The sequence below is a fragment of the Erythrolamprus reginae genome, chromosome 2 (genome assembly GCF_031021105.1).
Source record: "Erythrolamprus reginae isolate rEryReg1 chromosome 2, rEryReg1.hap1, whole genome shotgun sequence".
NCBI classification, from domain to species: domain Eukaryota; kingdom Metazoa; phylum Chordata; class Lepidosauria; order Squamata; family Dipsadidae; genus Erythrolamprus; species Erythrolamprus reginae.
Genome location: NC_091951.1, coordinates 37,159,290 through 37,175,272, shown reverse-complemented (window position 1 = coordinate 37,175,272; position 15,983 = coordinate 37,159,290). Strand labels below are relative to the sequence as shown.

The window sequence follows — 15,983 nt, the reverse complement described above, 5'->3', positions numbered from 1 at the left end:
AGTGACTCATTTAACAATTGTGGCAAGACAGGTTGCAAAATGAGGCAAAGCTCGCTTAACGACCGTCTGGCTTAGCAGTGGAAATTTTGGGCTCAATTGCGGTTGAAGGTCACCGAAGTACCTGCATACAATTTTTAGAGAGGCGATTTTGAAATTGGAAGGGGAAAAAATCCCCTTATAAGATCAAATGTGTATCTTCGGTGCTTGCTTTGCAGAAATCAGATTACCCCAACGGGATCCCAGAATGCGGGACAGATGCCCTTCGGTTTGCTCTCTGTGCTTACACAACTCAAGGTATGTTTCTGGCCTCTGCTTGAGAGCCTGGCTCAAATAATTGTGACCGTATTCCTAGCCTTGCCGCCATAATGCTCCTCATTTGTTCTTCCCGCTTCAGGCCGTGATATAAACCTGGATGTGAATCGGATTCTGGGCTACCGGTATTTCTGCAACAAACTCTGGAACGCCACCAGGTTTGCCATCCGTGGTCTTGGGGAGGGATTCCAACCACCCCCCAGCCCAGAGGTAAGCCTATTCTTCTAGAATAACCTGGGGGTCAGGACCCCTTTGGGGGAGTCAAACAACCGTTTCACAGGGGTCGCCTAAGAGCATGGGAAAAGACAAATTTCCCATAGTGTTAGGAACTAAAGCTTCTATTCTGGCACCTTGGAATATATTTTTACAATCAGACCAATCAGGCGTTTACAGTGGGGGATCCCTCTGACCTTCCTGCCAATCAGCTTAAAGCTCTGTTGGGAGAATGGGTGCTAGATTTATGGTTGGGGGTCACCACAACATGAGGAACTGTATTCAGGGGTCGCGGCATTGAGAACCACTGTAAGATTCTCCTTTCCATTTTTTGTAGAAGAGCAAATGAGGCTGGGATGGGCAGAGTTAAACATGTCATCAGGTTAGAATCCTTACGTTGCCACAAACAATTCAAGTCTAGCCTCCCTTGAATTCCATTGACCCTTATCTAATACCAATTCATATGTGAACTCAGTTGACGAGATTCTGGTCTATAGGCTCGAGTGATAAATAGAGATAGTCCTCAAGTTATAACTACCATATTTTTCAGAGCATATAAGACATACCTTAGTTTTGGAGGAGGAAATTAGGGAAAAAATCTATATCAGGTATTCATCTGGATAGTGTCCTTAGTCTGATCAGATTCATCACATTATTTTAACCCCTGGTTAGGGTGGGAAAAAAAATATTTGGAGGGAGTAGCAATGAAAATAAGCCTGCAAAGACTTAGGGCTAGAAAAACCTTCTTTGGAGTAGCAATTTAAAAATCCTTCAAGCCAGGAAGGTGGTTAGCACCTCGTTAGGGCTGAAAAAAACTTTTTTGGAGGGAGTAGCAATAAAAACAATCCCGGTGGCGAAAAAAAGTTTCAAAAAAGCTACATTTGGTATATAAGACTCACCCAAATATTCCGCCTTGTTTAGTGGGATAAAAGTGCGTCTTCTATTCTGAAAAATATGGTATTTATTATTTATTATTATTTTTTAATTATTTATTAGGTTTGTATGCCACCCCTCTTCATAGACTCGGGGTGGCTCACACCATACAATAAGACAATTCATAACAAATCTAATAAATTTAAAAAACATTTTAAAACCCTATTATTAAACCGGACATACACACAGACACACCATACATAAATTATATAGGCCTGGAGGGAGGGAGGGGGAATGCCTCAATTCCCCCATGCCTGACGGCAGAGGTGAGTTTTAAGGAGTTTACGGAAGGCAAGGAGGGTGGGGGCAGTTCTAATCTCCGGGGGGAGCTGGTTCCAGAGAGTCGGAGCTGCCACAGAGAAGGCTCTTCCCCTGGGTCCCGCCAGACGACATTGTTTAGTCGACGGGACCCGGCGAAGACCAACTCTGTGGGACCTAACCGGCCGCTGGGATTCGTGCGGCAGAAGGCGGTCTCGCAGATACCCTGGTCCGGTGCCATGACCAACACTTTGAATTGTGACCGGAAACTGATCGGCAACCATTGCAGTTAATTATTGAGTTAGAGCTGTAGTGTTGATATGGAGAAACCTGGATTGGTTTAGTATCTACATGTAAGTAAGCTTTACTGCATATAGTTGTTCCTGTAAATAGAAGACTAAGACAGAAGATATTTTGATTGCACTGAAAACTGTGTCTTCGTTATTTCTCTGTACTGATTCCTAAATTGCCACACTATAAATTCTGGTATCTTGTCAAGTCCTGCTGCATAGCTTTGTATATCCGGACAGAATTCACCCATGAATGGGTCCTTGGTGCTCTTGTTAGCTTGCTTGTTTTCAGTGCTAGTCTAAACATTATCAACATTGTCAAGACTAGCACTGAATGAAATTTCTGCAAGAAAACAAGCAAGCTCATATAGTACCCCCCCCCCCCTTCATTTCAACCCTGAAGTGCAAATATTCTTTATTGGTACCAAACGTTTATTATTCTGGATTTTGCAAAATGTTCTTCTTTACTAATCCGATTTGTTTGTTGCAGCTCAATGGCTTCGAGAGCCTCGTAGACCTCTGGATCTTGAGTCGCCTGAGCCACGCCGTGGAGTTATGCGATGTGGGATTTCAGGCCTATGACTTCTCGGGCATCACCACCGCAGTGTACAACTTCTGGCTGTACGAGCTGTGTGACGTCTATCTTGTGAGTGAGACACCCCCCCCCCCCCCGAACCATCAAGCTCTCATTCGCCTTCATCTTGGGAGGCGTAATACAGTGTTCCCTCGATTTTCGCGGGTTCGAACTTCGCAAAAAGTCTATACCACGGTTTTTAAAAAATATTAATTAAAAAATACTTTGCGGGTTTTTTCTCCTATACCACGGTTTTTCCCGCCCGATGACGTCATATGTCATCGCCAAACTTTCATCCGCCTTTAATAAATATTTTTTTAATAAACTTTAATAAATAAACATGGTGAGTTATAATCTAAGTGGTTGCTAATGGAATGGAAAATTGTAACTTAGGGGTTTAAAGTGTTATGGGAAGGCTTGTGATACTGTTCATAGCCAAAAATAGTGTATTTACTTTCGCATCTCTGCTTCACAGAAATTAGACTTTCGCGGGCGGTCTCGGAACGCATCCCCCGTGAAAATTGAGGGAACACTGTACTTCCATTACATCCCGTTACAAATATTGCACTATTACATAAGGCCTTAGGATCAGCTATGGTGAACATTTTGTCTCCACGGGCTAAAAAGTCAGGAAAGGCCTAATTGACTCAACTGGTGCATCCCTGCCCCTTTCAAGCAAAACAGAAACAATTCTTTACTTATTTATGTATAGTGATGGGCGAACCGAATTCGCACAATTCGGGTCCGTACCGAATTTTGCGGTGTTCGGCACGCCGAACATGAACCCAATTTTTTTTTTAAACTCCAGGCAAAGTTCGGGGTCGTGTTCGGTGTCACCGACAGGTTGCTTAGGACGCCAAGGTGATCACCTCCTGGATTCCATGTTTATTTTTACATGAAAGGACCGCTCTTTGCTTGCAGCGCCGCTGTGGCGTCCTTTCATGTAAAAATAACAATGTTTATTTTTACGTGAAGACCTCCCTTTGAAGGAGCTGGGGAATCCCTCCCACGAAGAGATTCCGGGGGCGGAGCCTTAACGTCACCGGCAAGTTGCTAAGGACGCCAAGGTGACGACTTCCTGGATTCCATGGAATCCAGGAAGTGATCCCCTTGGCATCCTTAACAACCTGCCGGTATACGTGACGTGAAAGCTCCGCCCCTAGAATCTCTTGGTGGGATTCTCCGTTCTGGTTCGAGTTTGGGTTTGGTTCGGGTTCGGCTGAATTTTGCGTAAAGTTCGTCCGAACATGCCAAACCCGAACACCGTTGGGTTCGCCCATCACTATGTATTGAAAAAAAAATACAGTCCAATTGTTGTTAGTTGCAAAGTTGTGTCTGGCCCATCGCAACCCCATGGACAACGTTCCTCCAGGCCTTCCTGTTCTCTACCATCCTCTGGAGTCCATCTAGACTCACACCGACTGCTTCAGTTACTCCATCCAGCCACCTTGTTCTCTGTTGTTCCATTCTTCTTTTGCCTTCAATCTTTCCCAGCATTAGGCTCCTTCTCTGGTGAGTCCTTCCTTCCCATTAGGTGGCCAAAGTATTTGAGTTTCATTTTTAGGATCTGGCCTTCTAAGGAGCAGTCATCACCACTAAATAAGTCCTAATAGAGACTTTTAATGGTATTCAGTCAGATCCAGAGTTACATTAATCCCTCGCTACTTTGCGGTTCATCTTTTGGGGATTCACTACTTCACAGGTTTTGAAAGGGGTCTTAAATCCATTGAAATTCATAAAATTCTTCTACAGTACTACTGTATTAAAGAAACTGGTAGGATATCACATGTAGTTCCAGCTGAGAAACATTATAGAATGGCTGTTTAATGCAAAGGGTGGGTTTTAAAAGTCCAAATACTCATTAAATACATTAAAAAATATCGTTCCTCTACTTCACCGAAATTTGTTTTTCACGGGTGGTCTTGGAACGCATCCCCGCGAAAAACGAAGTGAATTAGCAATAGCATTTAGACTTGTATACCGCTTCATGTTGCTTTTACAGCCCTCTCTAATTGGTTTACGGAATCAGCATATTGCCCCCACCTCAGAAGGATGGAAAGCTGAGTCGACCTTTGAACTGCTGAACTACAGCTGCAGGGCTGCACTCTAACCACTGTGCCATTGAATTATCAGAAAGAAGACACCACCCTGATATGGACCATCGTTAGGAGCCATAATTGTGGCTTGCCCGTGAAATATGTCCTTTCCAACAGGGCCTGCAGAAAACTGAACTTGTTTCCTCCAATGGAGGGGGGCTCAGATTGGGGAAACAAATAGACTCCGCAACAGGCAAACAGTTCTGTTTATGTTTCTTCTTTTTTAATTCTTCCACAAGCCTCCTTGTGGGTTTCCTGGTGTCCGCCAAAATAATAATAATAATAATAATAATAATAATAATAATAATAATAATAATAATAAATAATAATAATAATAATAATAATAATAATAATAATAATAATAATTTTTTAGATTTGTATGCTGCCCCTCTCCGAAGACTTGGGGTGGCATACAAATCTAATATCCCCAAGCTGCCCCTGGACTAGAAACATAGAAACATAGAAGACTGACGGCAGAAAAAGACCTCATGGTCCATCTAGTCTGCCCTTATACTATTTCCTGTATTTTATCTTACAATGGATATATGTTTATCCCAGGCATGTTTAAATTCAGTTACGGTGGATTTACCAACCACGTCTGCTGGAAGTTTGTTCCAAGGATCTACTACTCTTTCAGTGAAATAATATTTAAATGTTTCGATCATGTCCCCCCTTTTCCTTCTGTCCTCCAGACTATACAGATTGAGTTCATTAAGTCTTTCCTGATACGTTTTATGCTTAAGACCTTCCACCATTCTTGTAGCCCGTCTTTGGACCCGTTCAATTTTGTCAATATCTTTTTGTAGGTGAGGTCTCCAGAACTGAACACAGTATTCCAAATGTGGTCTCACCAGCGCTCTATATAAGGGGATCACAATCTCCCTCTTCCTGCTTGTTATACCTCTAGCTATGCAGACTATAAGAATAAGGATCACCTATGTTTTTATTCTTTCTTTTTTCCCCTCACTTAGGAGTGCCTAAAGCCTGTGTTTGCCGGATCAGACCAGGCCGCAATTCGGACAGCCCAGAATGTTCTTTACACCTGCTTGGATGCTGGCCTTCGTCTCCTCAGTCCTTTCATGCCTTTTGTCACGGAGGAACTCTTTCAGCGTCTGCCCCGGAGGTCTCCTTTCTCCGACCCCCCCAGCATCTGTGTCACCCCGTACCCTACTACTGGGCAGGTGAGTTGAGTAACAGAACCTGACGTTTGTGGCTGGCGACATACAATGCCTTGGTAAGATCATACTTGGAATACTGAGTTCAGTTCTGGTCACCATGATACCCAAAAGATGTTGAGTTTCTAGAACAGGGGTCCTCAAACTTGGCATCTTTAAGACTTGTGGACTTATGATTTGTGTCTTGTGTTCCTGCTGTGGCATCTCTCTATATCAGCGGCTCTCAAGCTTTCTTATCCCACGACCCCTTAATATGGTACCTTATGTTGTGGTGGCCCCCAACCATAAGTCTAGTGCCAATTCTCCCAACAGAGCTTTAAGCTGATTGGCGGGAAAGTCAGAGAGACACTCCCATTGTAAACGCCTGATTGGTCGGATTGTAAAAATATGTTCCAAGGTGCCAGAATATTTATTTATTTATTTATTTTATTTGACTTCTGTGCTGCCCAATCCCGAAGGACTCAGGGCGGCTTACAACAGTGTAAAATTACAAGTAACAATAACAATAAAAAGAAGTCAAGAAAAACAAACTAAATTCTAAAACCCTAATTAAAACTCAAAAATAGTTCAGCAACACGCGTACTAGTTATTCATATCGATTCATACACATGGACAAGCTAGTGGTTGATTTAGGGCCCCCAGGCCTTTCAGCATAGCCAGGTCTTCATGGCCTTACGAAAAGCCCGCAGGGTGGGGGCAGTAGGGACATCAGAGGGGGAATTCATTCCATAAAGCCGGGGCAGCAACAGAGAAGGCCCTTCTCCACAGTTTCGCCAACCTGCATTGTTTAGCTGACGGGACCTGGAGGAGGCCAACTCTGTGTGCTCTAATTCAGTGTTTCCCAACCTTGGCAATTTGAAGATATCTGGACTTCAACTCCCAGAATTCCCCAGCCAGCAAATGCTGGCTGGGGAATTCTGGGAGTTGAAGTCCAAATATCTTCAAGTTACCAAGGTTGGGAAACACTGCTCTAATTGGTCCCTGGGATGTATGTGACAAGATAGAAACTTTAGTTCCTAACACCATGGGAAATTTGTCTTTTCCCATGGTCTTAGGTGACCTCAGTCATTCGACCCCCCTCAAAGGGGTCCCAACCCCCAGATTGAAAACCTCTGCTCTAAACTCTGACCAAAGATGGATCCAGGGCTGACACCTTGACTTTCAACCATGATTAGGATCATAAATCCAGTCATAAGTCAAGGGACCGGAAGTAATTTATTTCCAGCCTTTTTCTTTTTACAGTGGCCATTAAGTGAATGCTGCTGTTCTTAAATAAACCCAGCCATCATTAAGTGAACCCATTCATCTGAATGTTTAAAATAATAATAATTGGCAACCGGTTAAAAAAAAATGCCGGAATTCCGACGGGAAAAAAATCCCATTGCCTGTCATGTGAGACCACGGAATGCCATGATGGATCATAAAACTGTATTGTTAATTGTTAACTGTATTTTTATATTTTGTTGTAAGCCGCCTTAAGTCCTTCAGGATTGGGCGGCATGGAATTCAAATCAATCAATCAATCAATCCGAGTTGCATGACCATGGCAGGGCAGGACCACATTTACAATGGCCAGAGTGCTTTATAGGCCTCCATGCCTTCAAAAGTTCATTAAAAGTCCAGTCATAAATGGAGAACCACCTGTTTAGAAACTAAAGAAGTTCTCTTTAGTCCCTTTTTCATTGTGGTGAGATTTATTTATTTATTCATTCATTCATTCATTCATTCATTCATTCATTCATTCGTTTGTCCAATACACAATACATATGGAAGAGAATAGACATGAAGTAATATATATAAAGATAATATGTAAAAATAGAGAAGAAGATATATGAAAGGAAAAAAATATATATGATATATGAGATAAAGGAAAGACAATTGGACAGGGGACGAAAGGCACACTCATGGAGCCCACTCATGCTTCTGCCTTCGTTTCAGTTCCATTGGAGGAATGAAGAGCTGGACCGCACTTTTGACTTCATGCTGAACATTATCAAAGCTGTGCGCTTCCTCCGGGCGGACTACAACCTTACCAAAACCAAAGCTGACTGTGAGTTTTGAAGGATTTTCACAAATGAATGAGAGGCTTTGAATGTAGGTTGTATCTTTGGCTTTGAAATTCTGGAATCTGCAGGCCTGCCAAAGTTTGGAGAAAGTACCCTGCCTGAAAAATTAAAATGGGTTAGAAAACCGGGCCAACTTTTGGAAGTCATTTAGCTCGGAGACTCATTGGAGGAGGTAGAAGATCTTTAATAGTTGTGGTGGTGGTGCAGTGGTAAGTGTGTAGTACTGCAAGCTACTTCTGCTGACTACAGACTGCCTGCAGTTTGGCAGTTCGAATCTCATCAGGCTCAGTGTTGGCTCAGCCCTCCATCCTTCCGAGGTTGGTCAAATGAGGATCCAGATTGTTGGGAGCAATATGCTGACTTAGCCCTCTTAGAGAGGGCTGTAAAGCATTTTGAAGTGGTAGATAAGTCTAAATTAACTGCTCAAAAAAAATAAAGGGAACACTCAAAGAACGCATCCTACATCTGAATGAGTGAAATATTCTCATTGAATACTTTGTTCTGTACAAAGTTGAATGTGCTGACAACATGTGAAATTGATTGTCAATCAGTGTTGCTTCCTTAGTGGACAGTTTGATTTCACAGAAGTTTGATTTACTTGGAGTTATATTGTGTTGTTCAAGTGTTCCCTTTAATTTTTTTGAGCATTTTTGCTATTGCTACCCTGTTTCCCCAAAAATAAGTCACCCCCGAAAGTAAGACATAGGAGATGTTTCATAGAATTGCCTAATATAAGGCATCCCCCGAAAATAAGACATAGGATACATTTTGTTTCACAGCATTCCCGAACAGAACATATATAACATATATTTGAAGAAAGTATAATAGTTGTACATGGAAATAATGGTACGGTAGTAATAAGAAATTCTTGACAGGATTCACAGTTTGTCTGGTTATGCTGGTTTGTGATAACAACTACTATGCAGTATATAATAAATGTTCAATTTTTTGTTCAGCAATAAATGTGAATTTTTCTTCATTGAAAAAAAATAAGACATCCCCTGAAAATAAGACTTAGCACATCTTTGGGAGCAAAAATTAATATAAGACGCTGTCTTATTTTTGGGGAAACAGGGTATATCCCTGCAGCTATAAATATTTTCCACAGTATTGGCTTCACTTGGTAATGGGAGATAATGTTGATTTTAGTGATTTCATAGATTGAGATGGACTGGTAGTTTGCAACATCTCAGTTCAGTATTCTGGAGCCACCAATTACCAGTTTTCCATGGCATGGTTTTGGGTGATCTCCCAAAATGCTAATTTAGTGTTAAACCTCTGCTAGATTAATAGCTTTTGCGTAGAGAGCTAGGAGCCAATATGTAGTTGCAGATGTCAGAAGACAAACACCAGACCCCAAAGCAGTAGAGGAGAAGGATTCATTTCTTCACATTTGTCCCTTTGACACCCCATTCTGTTGAATTGACACATCCAACTAAAGCGAAAGACACTTGAAAGGTAGTAGTTTCTGAGTAGTTTGGGGCCTTGCAAAGCTTTCAAGTTGCCATAAGAAGGGAGTGGGGGGAGTTGATGGAGTTGCTGATTGTACTAACTGAAACTACATTCCACAAATGTTTCCTTTACTGATTGTGTCCTAGGCTATCAGAGATAGAAAGAAGGGTTGTGGGGTTCACAAGGTCTATGTGGTGAAAGCCAGTAGCTGTTTCTTCCACTTTTCTTCGAGCTTGAGTTTCTTCTCTATTTCTCAAACTTCCTTTTTCCCACTCTCTATCCGGCCCTGAGTCCGAAAATGCAACTTCCCATCCCTTAACAAGCTACCTGTTCTTGATCTTAGAGGTCATGACTAAACCAGGAAGTTAACTCCCTAAGAAGGCTAAGACTCAACCTTGATAAGACGGAGTGGCTGTGGGTTTTGCCTCCCAAGGACAATTCCATCTGCCCGTCCATTATCCTGGGGGGAGTGGAACTACTGACCCCCTCAGAGAGGGTCCGCAACTTGGGCGTCCTCCTCGATCCACAGCTCACATTAGAGAAACACCTTTCGGCTGTGGCGAGGGGGGTGTTTGCCCAGGTTCGCCTGGTGCACCAGTTGTGGCCCTATTTGGACCGGGAGTCACTGCTCACAGTCACTCATGCCCTCATCACCTCGAGGCTCAACTACTGTAATGCTCTCTACATGGGGCTACCCTTGAAAAGTGTTCGGAAACTTCAGGTCGTGCAGAATGCAGCTGCGAGAGCAATCATGGGCTTTCCCAAATATGCCCATGTTACACCAACACTCCGCAGTCTGCACTGGTTGCCGATCAGTTTCCGGTCACAATTCAAAGTGTTGGTTATGACCTATAAAGCCCTTCATGGCACCGGCCCAGACTATCTCAGGGACCGCCTTCTGCTGCACGAATCCCAGCGACCAGTTAGGTCCCACAGAGTGGGTCTTCTCCAGGTCCCGTCAACTAAACAATGTCGCTTGGCGGGACCCAGGGGAAGAGCCTTCTCTGTGGCAGCCCCGACCCTCTGGAACCAACTCCCCCCAGAGATTAGAATTGCTCCCACCCTCCTTGCCTTTCGTAAGCTTCTTAAAACCCACCTCTGCCACCAGGCATGGGGGAATTGAGATACTTTACAATTTAATGCATGGTATGTCTGTATGTATGTTGGTTTTACAATAGGGGTTTTTAATTGTTTATATTGGATTGTCATACACTGTTTACTACTGTTGTTAGCCGCCCCGAGTCTACGGAGAGGGGCGGCATACAAATCCCATAAAATCAAATCAAATCAAAAATCTAAGACAACTTTTATTTAGATTGGCTGTCATAGTAAAATCTTGCAAATCTGAACCCTTTCCTCTAAGCTTCTGTGAATTGGGAAGGTGTTCGACTGAGCTGTTTCCAATGTTATCTATCAGTTCTGAAATTTAAAAAAAAATGCTTCATCCCCCTTTGTCTACAGCAGGGGTGTCCAATTTTGGCAAGGTTTGGATTTGTGGACATGATTTCCCCCAATTCTGGGAGCTGTAGTCCATAGGTCTTAATGTTGCCCACGATGGTCAGCCCTGGCCTAGGCCATAGCTTCTGCATATTTCTATCAAGAGCTTACTTGCTCTCTATAATGAAGCTGTAGGGAACAATATAAAGGAAAACAGGAGAATGGGCCACACATTCCTCTCAGCATTCCTGATACTCATTTTCTATTTATCTGTTCCCAGGTTACCTACAGTGCTTGGATCTTCAGACAGCGGAGACCGTGACTCGTTGCTCTGAATATATCTGCATTCTTTCCTCCTCCAAGCAAGTCTTGGTACTAGGACCTGGAAAGGCTCCTCCTCCTGGCTGCGCTGTAGCTATAGCCTCCGACAAATGCATTGTCCATCTTCTGCTGAAGGTACTAAAAAATAAGTAGGCTGCAAAATGTTGACTGGCAGTGGAGAACCAGTGGAGTCCTTAATTTTAGCGTGCAGATTTTTGGTTTTGTTTGTTTCCAAAGGAGAGACAGGGAATTCTTTTTTAAAAAAGATTTTAATTTTTTTCCACATACAGTGGTACCTCTACCTAAGAATGTCTCTACTTACAAACTTTTCTAGATAAGAACTGGGTGTTCAATATTTTTTGCCTCTTCTCAAGAACCATTTTCCACTTACAAACCCAAGCCTCCGAAACTGTAACTGGAAAAGGCAGAGAGAAGCCTCCGTGGGGCCTCTTTAGGAATCTCCTGGGAGGAAACAGAGCCGGAAAAGGCAGGGAGAAGCCTCTGTGGGGCCTCTCTAGGAATCTTCTGGGAGGAAACAGGGCCGGAAAAGACAGGGGGAAGCCTCCGTGGGGCCTCTCTAGGAATCTCCTGGGAGGAAACAGGGCCTCCACCTTCCCTGTGATTTCCCCAATCGCACGCATTATTTGCTTTTACATTGATTCCTATGGGAAAAATTGCTTCTTCTTACAAACTTTTCTACTTAAGAACCTGGTCATGGAACGAATTAAGTTCGTAAGTAGAGGTAGCACTGAATATTCATAAAAATATCAATGCATATACCTACAAATATATTAAAAAACAGTGCTTAAATCCATATTCCTAATCATTTCTATATCCATATTTACACTTTCTTCTTTTTAATAGATCATCAGTCTCATTTTCTCACTCTCCTCATACAATCTCCATCTCTCCCATCTACCTTCCTTCCTCTCTTTCCAACCTTCCTTCCTTCTTCTCTCCTCTCCCCCTTTAACCTTCTCTACTTCCTCCCTCCCCTTCTTAACCATTCCTTGAGTGATTTCTATTTTAAAGAGAAAAATAACCTTTTATCTGGCAGACTGTTAATATGATATTTTTAACAACTTGTTTCCTTAATGTATTTTCCCTGTTTTTACATCACCTTGAACATATTGTTAGCCGCCCCGAGTCTACGGAGAGGGGCGGCATGCAAATCCAATAAATTATTATTATTATTATTATTATTATTATTATTATTATTATTATATTTATAAGTATTAATTTTAATTTTGGTATATACTTTAATACTATCGTTTCCTAAAACTTTATAATTCTAATTTTTTTCCCTTTTTTTATTGGATTTGTATGCCGCCCCCCTCCGTAGACTCATCTGGGTTAATTACTTCTCTCTTCTAACTTGTTATATTTATCTTAATTCCTGATCCTAACTATACTCACTTTCTATCCATTTACAACACTTCATCCAAATCTTATAGTACTCAGAGTCCTGAAGGAGAGGCAGGGAATTCTGAAGTGGGTGGCTCACCAGAGACTCTCAACTCATACTGCTACCCATGAGGTAGTATTGCTAACTCTCTGAATGTCTTGGCAGGGCTTGATTGATGCCGAGAAGGAGATAGCCAAACTGACAGGAAAAAAGGCGGAGCTGCAGAAACAAATCCTACTGTTACGTCAGCGTATGGGGAGTCAAGATTATGCTCTGAAGGTACCAACCAAAGTCCAAGAATTGGATGCAGCCAAGGTAAACTCATATAAAATTGGCATTGGGGGTAGGTGGGTTGCTCTATAATAAATCAGGATGGGCATGATCCACTTGGCGGGACCCAGGGGAAGAGCCTTCTCTGTGGTAGCCCCGTCCCTCTGGAACCAACTCCCCCCAGACATTAGAATTGCCCCCACCCTCCTTGTCTTTTGTAAGCTACTTAAAACCCACCTCTGCCGCCAGGCATGGGGGGATTAAGATTCCCTTTCCCCCTAGGCCTTTACAATTTTATGCATGGTATGTTTGTTTGTATGTATGGTTGGTTTTTTATATATATATTAAGGGGTTTTTAATCGTTTTTAGTATTGGATTATTATTGTACGCTGTTTTATGATTGCTGTTAGCCGCCCCGAGTCTTCGGAGAGGGGCGGCATATAAATCCAGTAAGTAAGTAAGTAAGTAAGTAAGTAAGTAAGTAAGTTAGTAAGTAAGTTAGTAAGTAAGTTAGTAAGTAAGTAAATAAATAAATAAATAAATAAATGATGCTTGATCCATTGCATCACCTGTGGGTGCCAAGAGACCAAAGGTCCCCAAAGGCTTTTGTTTTAGTTTCTATTTTTACTTTCTGAAAACTCCACGATCATAAGACATTGAGAGATTTTAGACATTTGGGGATACAGCATTCAGGATTTGTGGCCAGAAAAGTTGTGGTTCCTTTGGAACAGTGATTCTCAACCTGGGGATCGGGATCCCTTTGGGAGTCGAACGGCCGTTGCATAGGGGCCGCCTAAGACCATGGGAAAAAAACAAATTTTCCATGATGTTAGGAACTAAAGCTTCTACTCTGGCACCTTGGAACATATTTTTATAATCCGACCAATCAGGCGATTATAGTAGGGGTGTCCCTCTGACCTTCCTGTCAATCAGCCTAAAGCTCTGTTGGGAGAATTGGCGCTAGACTTATGGTTGGGGTTCACCACAACTTGAACTGTATTAAGGGGTTGTGGCATTAGGAAGGTTTGTTTGTTTGTTTGTTTGCTTGCTTGCTTGCTTGCTTGCTTGCTTACTTACTTACTTACTTACTTACTTACTTACTTACTTACTTACTTACTTACTTACTTACTTACTTACTTACTTATTAGATTTGTATGCCACCCGTCTCCGTAGACTCGGGGCGGCTCACAGCAATAATAAACAATATATAACAAATCTAATAATTTAAAAAACACTCAAAATTGAGAACCATTGCTTTAGAAGATCCTGAGTCAGGGATGGATAATTTTGGTGGACAGTGATCGCTTCTAACAATGTGGTGGGGAGGATTTTAGAAGTCTGTGGAGATTCTCAGTTATCCATATCATGGTTGTCCCAAAGGTGGTTTTTCAAAAGGCAACTGGACTTTGTTTTTCCTTGAACACACTTCGTTTCTCATCCAAGAAGCTTCTTCAGAACCGAAGCACGTGAGAAGCAAAACTTCTTCGGAACCAAAGAAGCTTTTTGGATGAGAAGCAAAACATACTTCAAGGGGAGGGGGGGCGGAAAGTAAGTCTAGTTACCTTTTGAAAAAAAGTACCTTTGGGACAAGCAGTTTAGAACGTTTTTCGTGTTTCACTTGCCTTTTAACCTGAAAGGCTTACTTGGGCAGTTTCACTTTGTACATGCTTTTCAACATTTAAAAAAGGCGGGAAACCACGCTGTTGAAATGAAAGGCCACAGATAACACCACAGAAAAGAGGCTTGAGGGCCACAAATTGCCCATTCTGCATATTTCTTGAGGGTAATTACAAAAAAGACCCTTCGGAACACGAAGTGTGATGCAGATGCTTTATCATCATCATCATCATTTATTTATTTATTTTATTCACAAAAACCAGTAATACACAACAAACAAGATTTATATGCTGGATTTCGTATCACAATACAGGGTGCATTCTAAAAGTAATGCAATTATTTTTTAAAAATTTATTGAACAGATTTGCACAAACAAAATTCTTCAAAGTACTGTCCTTGGGCCTCTACACATTTTTTCCAGTGACTCTGCCATGACCGGTACGCGCCCTGGAAGGCATCTTTGGGGACCTCTCGCAAGGTCTTTGTCACGGCTGATTGGATCTCTTCTATGGACGAAAAACACGCCTTGCCACAATGCGCTACGAGTCCACGAGTTCCTGGCCAAACACCAGGTGCCAACGCTACCCCACCCCTCTCTATAGTCCTGACGTCACCCCAGCAGACTTCTTTTTGTTCCCAGCCCTGAAAGGAACCCATTTTTTGTCCATAGAAGAGATCCAATCAGCAGTAACCAAGACCTTGCGAGAGGTCCCTGAAGACGCCTTCCAGGGTGCATACTGGTCATGGCAGAGTCGCTGGAAAAAATGTGTAGAAGCCCAAGGACAGTACTTTAAGAATTTTAAGTGTTTGTGCAAATCTGTTCAATAAATTACTTAAAAAAAATAATTGCATTACTTTTGGAACGATACCCTGTATCATAAGCCGAACACTTTCCAAGTGTCTAGGACTGGGTGATGTATTTTCGTATGATGCGTGCAGATCCAAGTACGGTGGCCTTTTGCAACTGACATTGTGATGATATTATTATTATTATTATTATTATTATTATTATTATTATTATTGATTCATCACACACTCAGACAGATGTTCAGACTCGATTTGGCATTTTTACGCACCTATGGAGTCCTTTACAAGGACCACGGGACAGGCAGCTATTGATGCTTAATGGTGTTAGAGGTATTGTCGCAGCTCTTCCATGTAAGCTCTTCCAAGTAAAGCTGCGTCTTGAGATTGACTGATGGTTATTATAACATCTCTTTGCTGCCTACCTGGCCCTGGGGCTATTTGAGACAACTCACAACCATTTAAAAAATGAATAAAAAAGGAATTTAAACAAAACGAAGGTAAAATGAAAGAACATTAAATTAAGTAAGGAAAAAAGAAACAAAGAAAATACACTAATACGACTAGTAAAATAGATGGAGAGCAGAGAGTGGGGTGGGTGGTGGGTGGATTCTGCTCTCAATCTAATAGCCACCTCCAAAGCTGAACTCCCCCATTGTGTCTCCCCAAGTTCCAGAGCCAGATGTTTAGAGTCATAAGAAAAGATAGGGCATATCGACAACTTTATCACCATGTTTGTCTTGGGCATTTTCTTTCCTCC

General features: G+C 42.2%; 2 protein-coding genes across 5 annotated transcripts in view; one reads left to right on the top strand and one right to left on the bottom strand.

Annotated features, from left to right (window-relative positions):
* LOC139160193 (TNF receptor-associated factor 1-like) overlaps nt 1–15,983 on the bottom strand; it is a 635,213-nt gene that overhangs the window by 251,200 nt on the left and 368,030 nt on the right. The gene's annotated exons all lie outside the window — the stretch shown is intronic.
* VARS1 (valyl-tRNA synthetase 1) overlaps nt 1–15,983 on the top strand; it is a 75,825-nt gene that overhangs the window by 59,616 nt on the left and 226 nt on the right. For both annotated transcript variants that reach the window (XM_070737806.1, XM_070737807.1), the window contains exons 24-30: nt 216–294; nt 395–522; nt 2,497–2,652; nt 5,648–5,857; nt 7,790–7,901; nt 11,087–11,262; nt 12,698–12,847. In XM_070737806.1, coding sequence (XP_070593907.1) covers nt 216–294; nt 395–522; nt 2,497–2,652; nt 5,648–5,857; nt 7,790–7,901; nt 11,087–11,262; nt 12,698–12,847 — 1,011 coding nt within the window. The remainder of the gene's footprint in view (nt 1–215; nt 295–394; nt 523–2,496; nt 2,653–5,647; nt 5,858–7,789; nt 7,902–11,086; nt 11,263–12,697; nt 12,848–15,983) is intronic.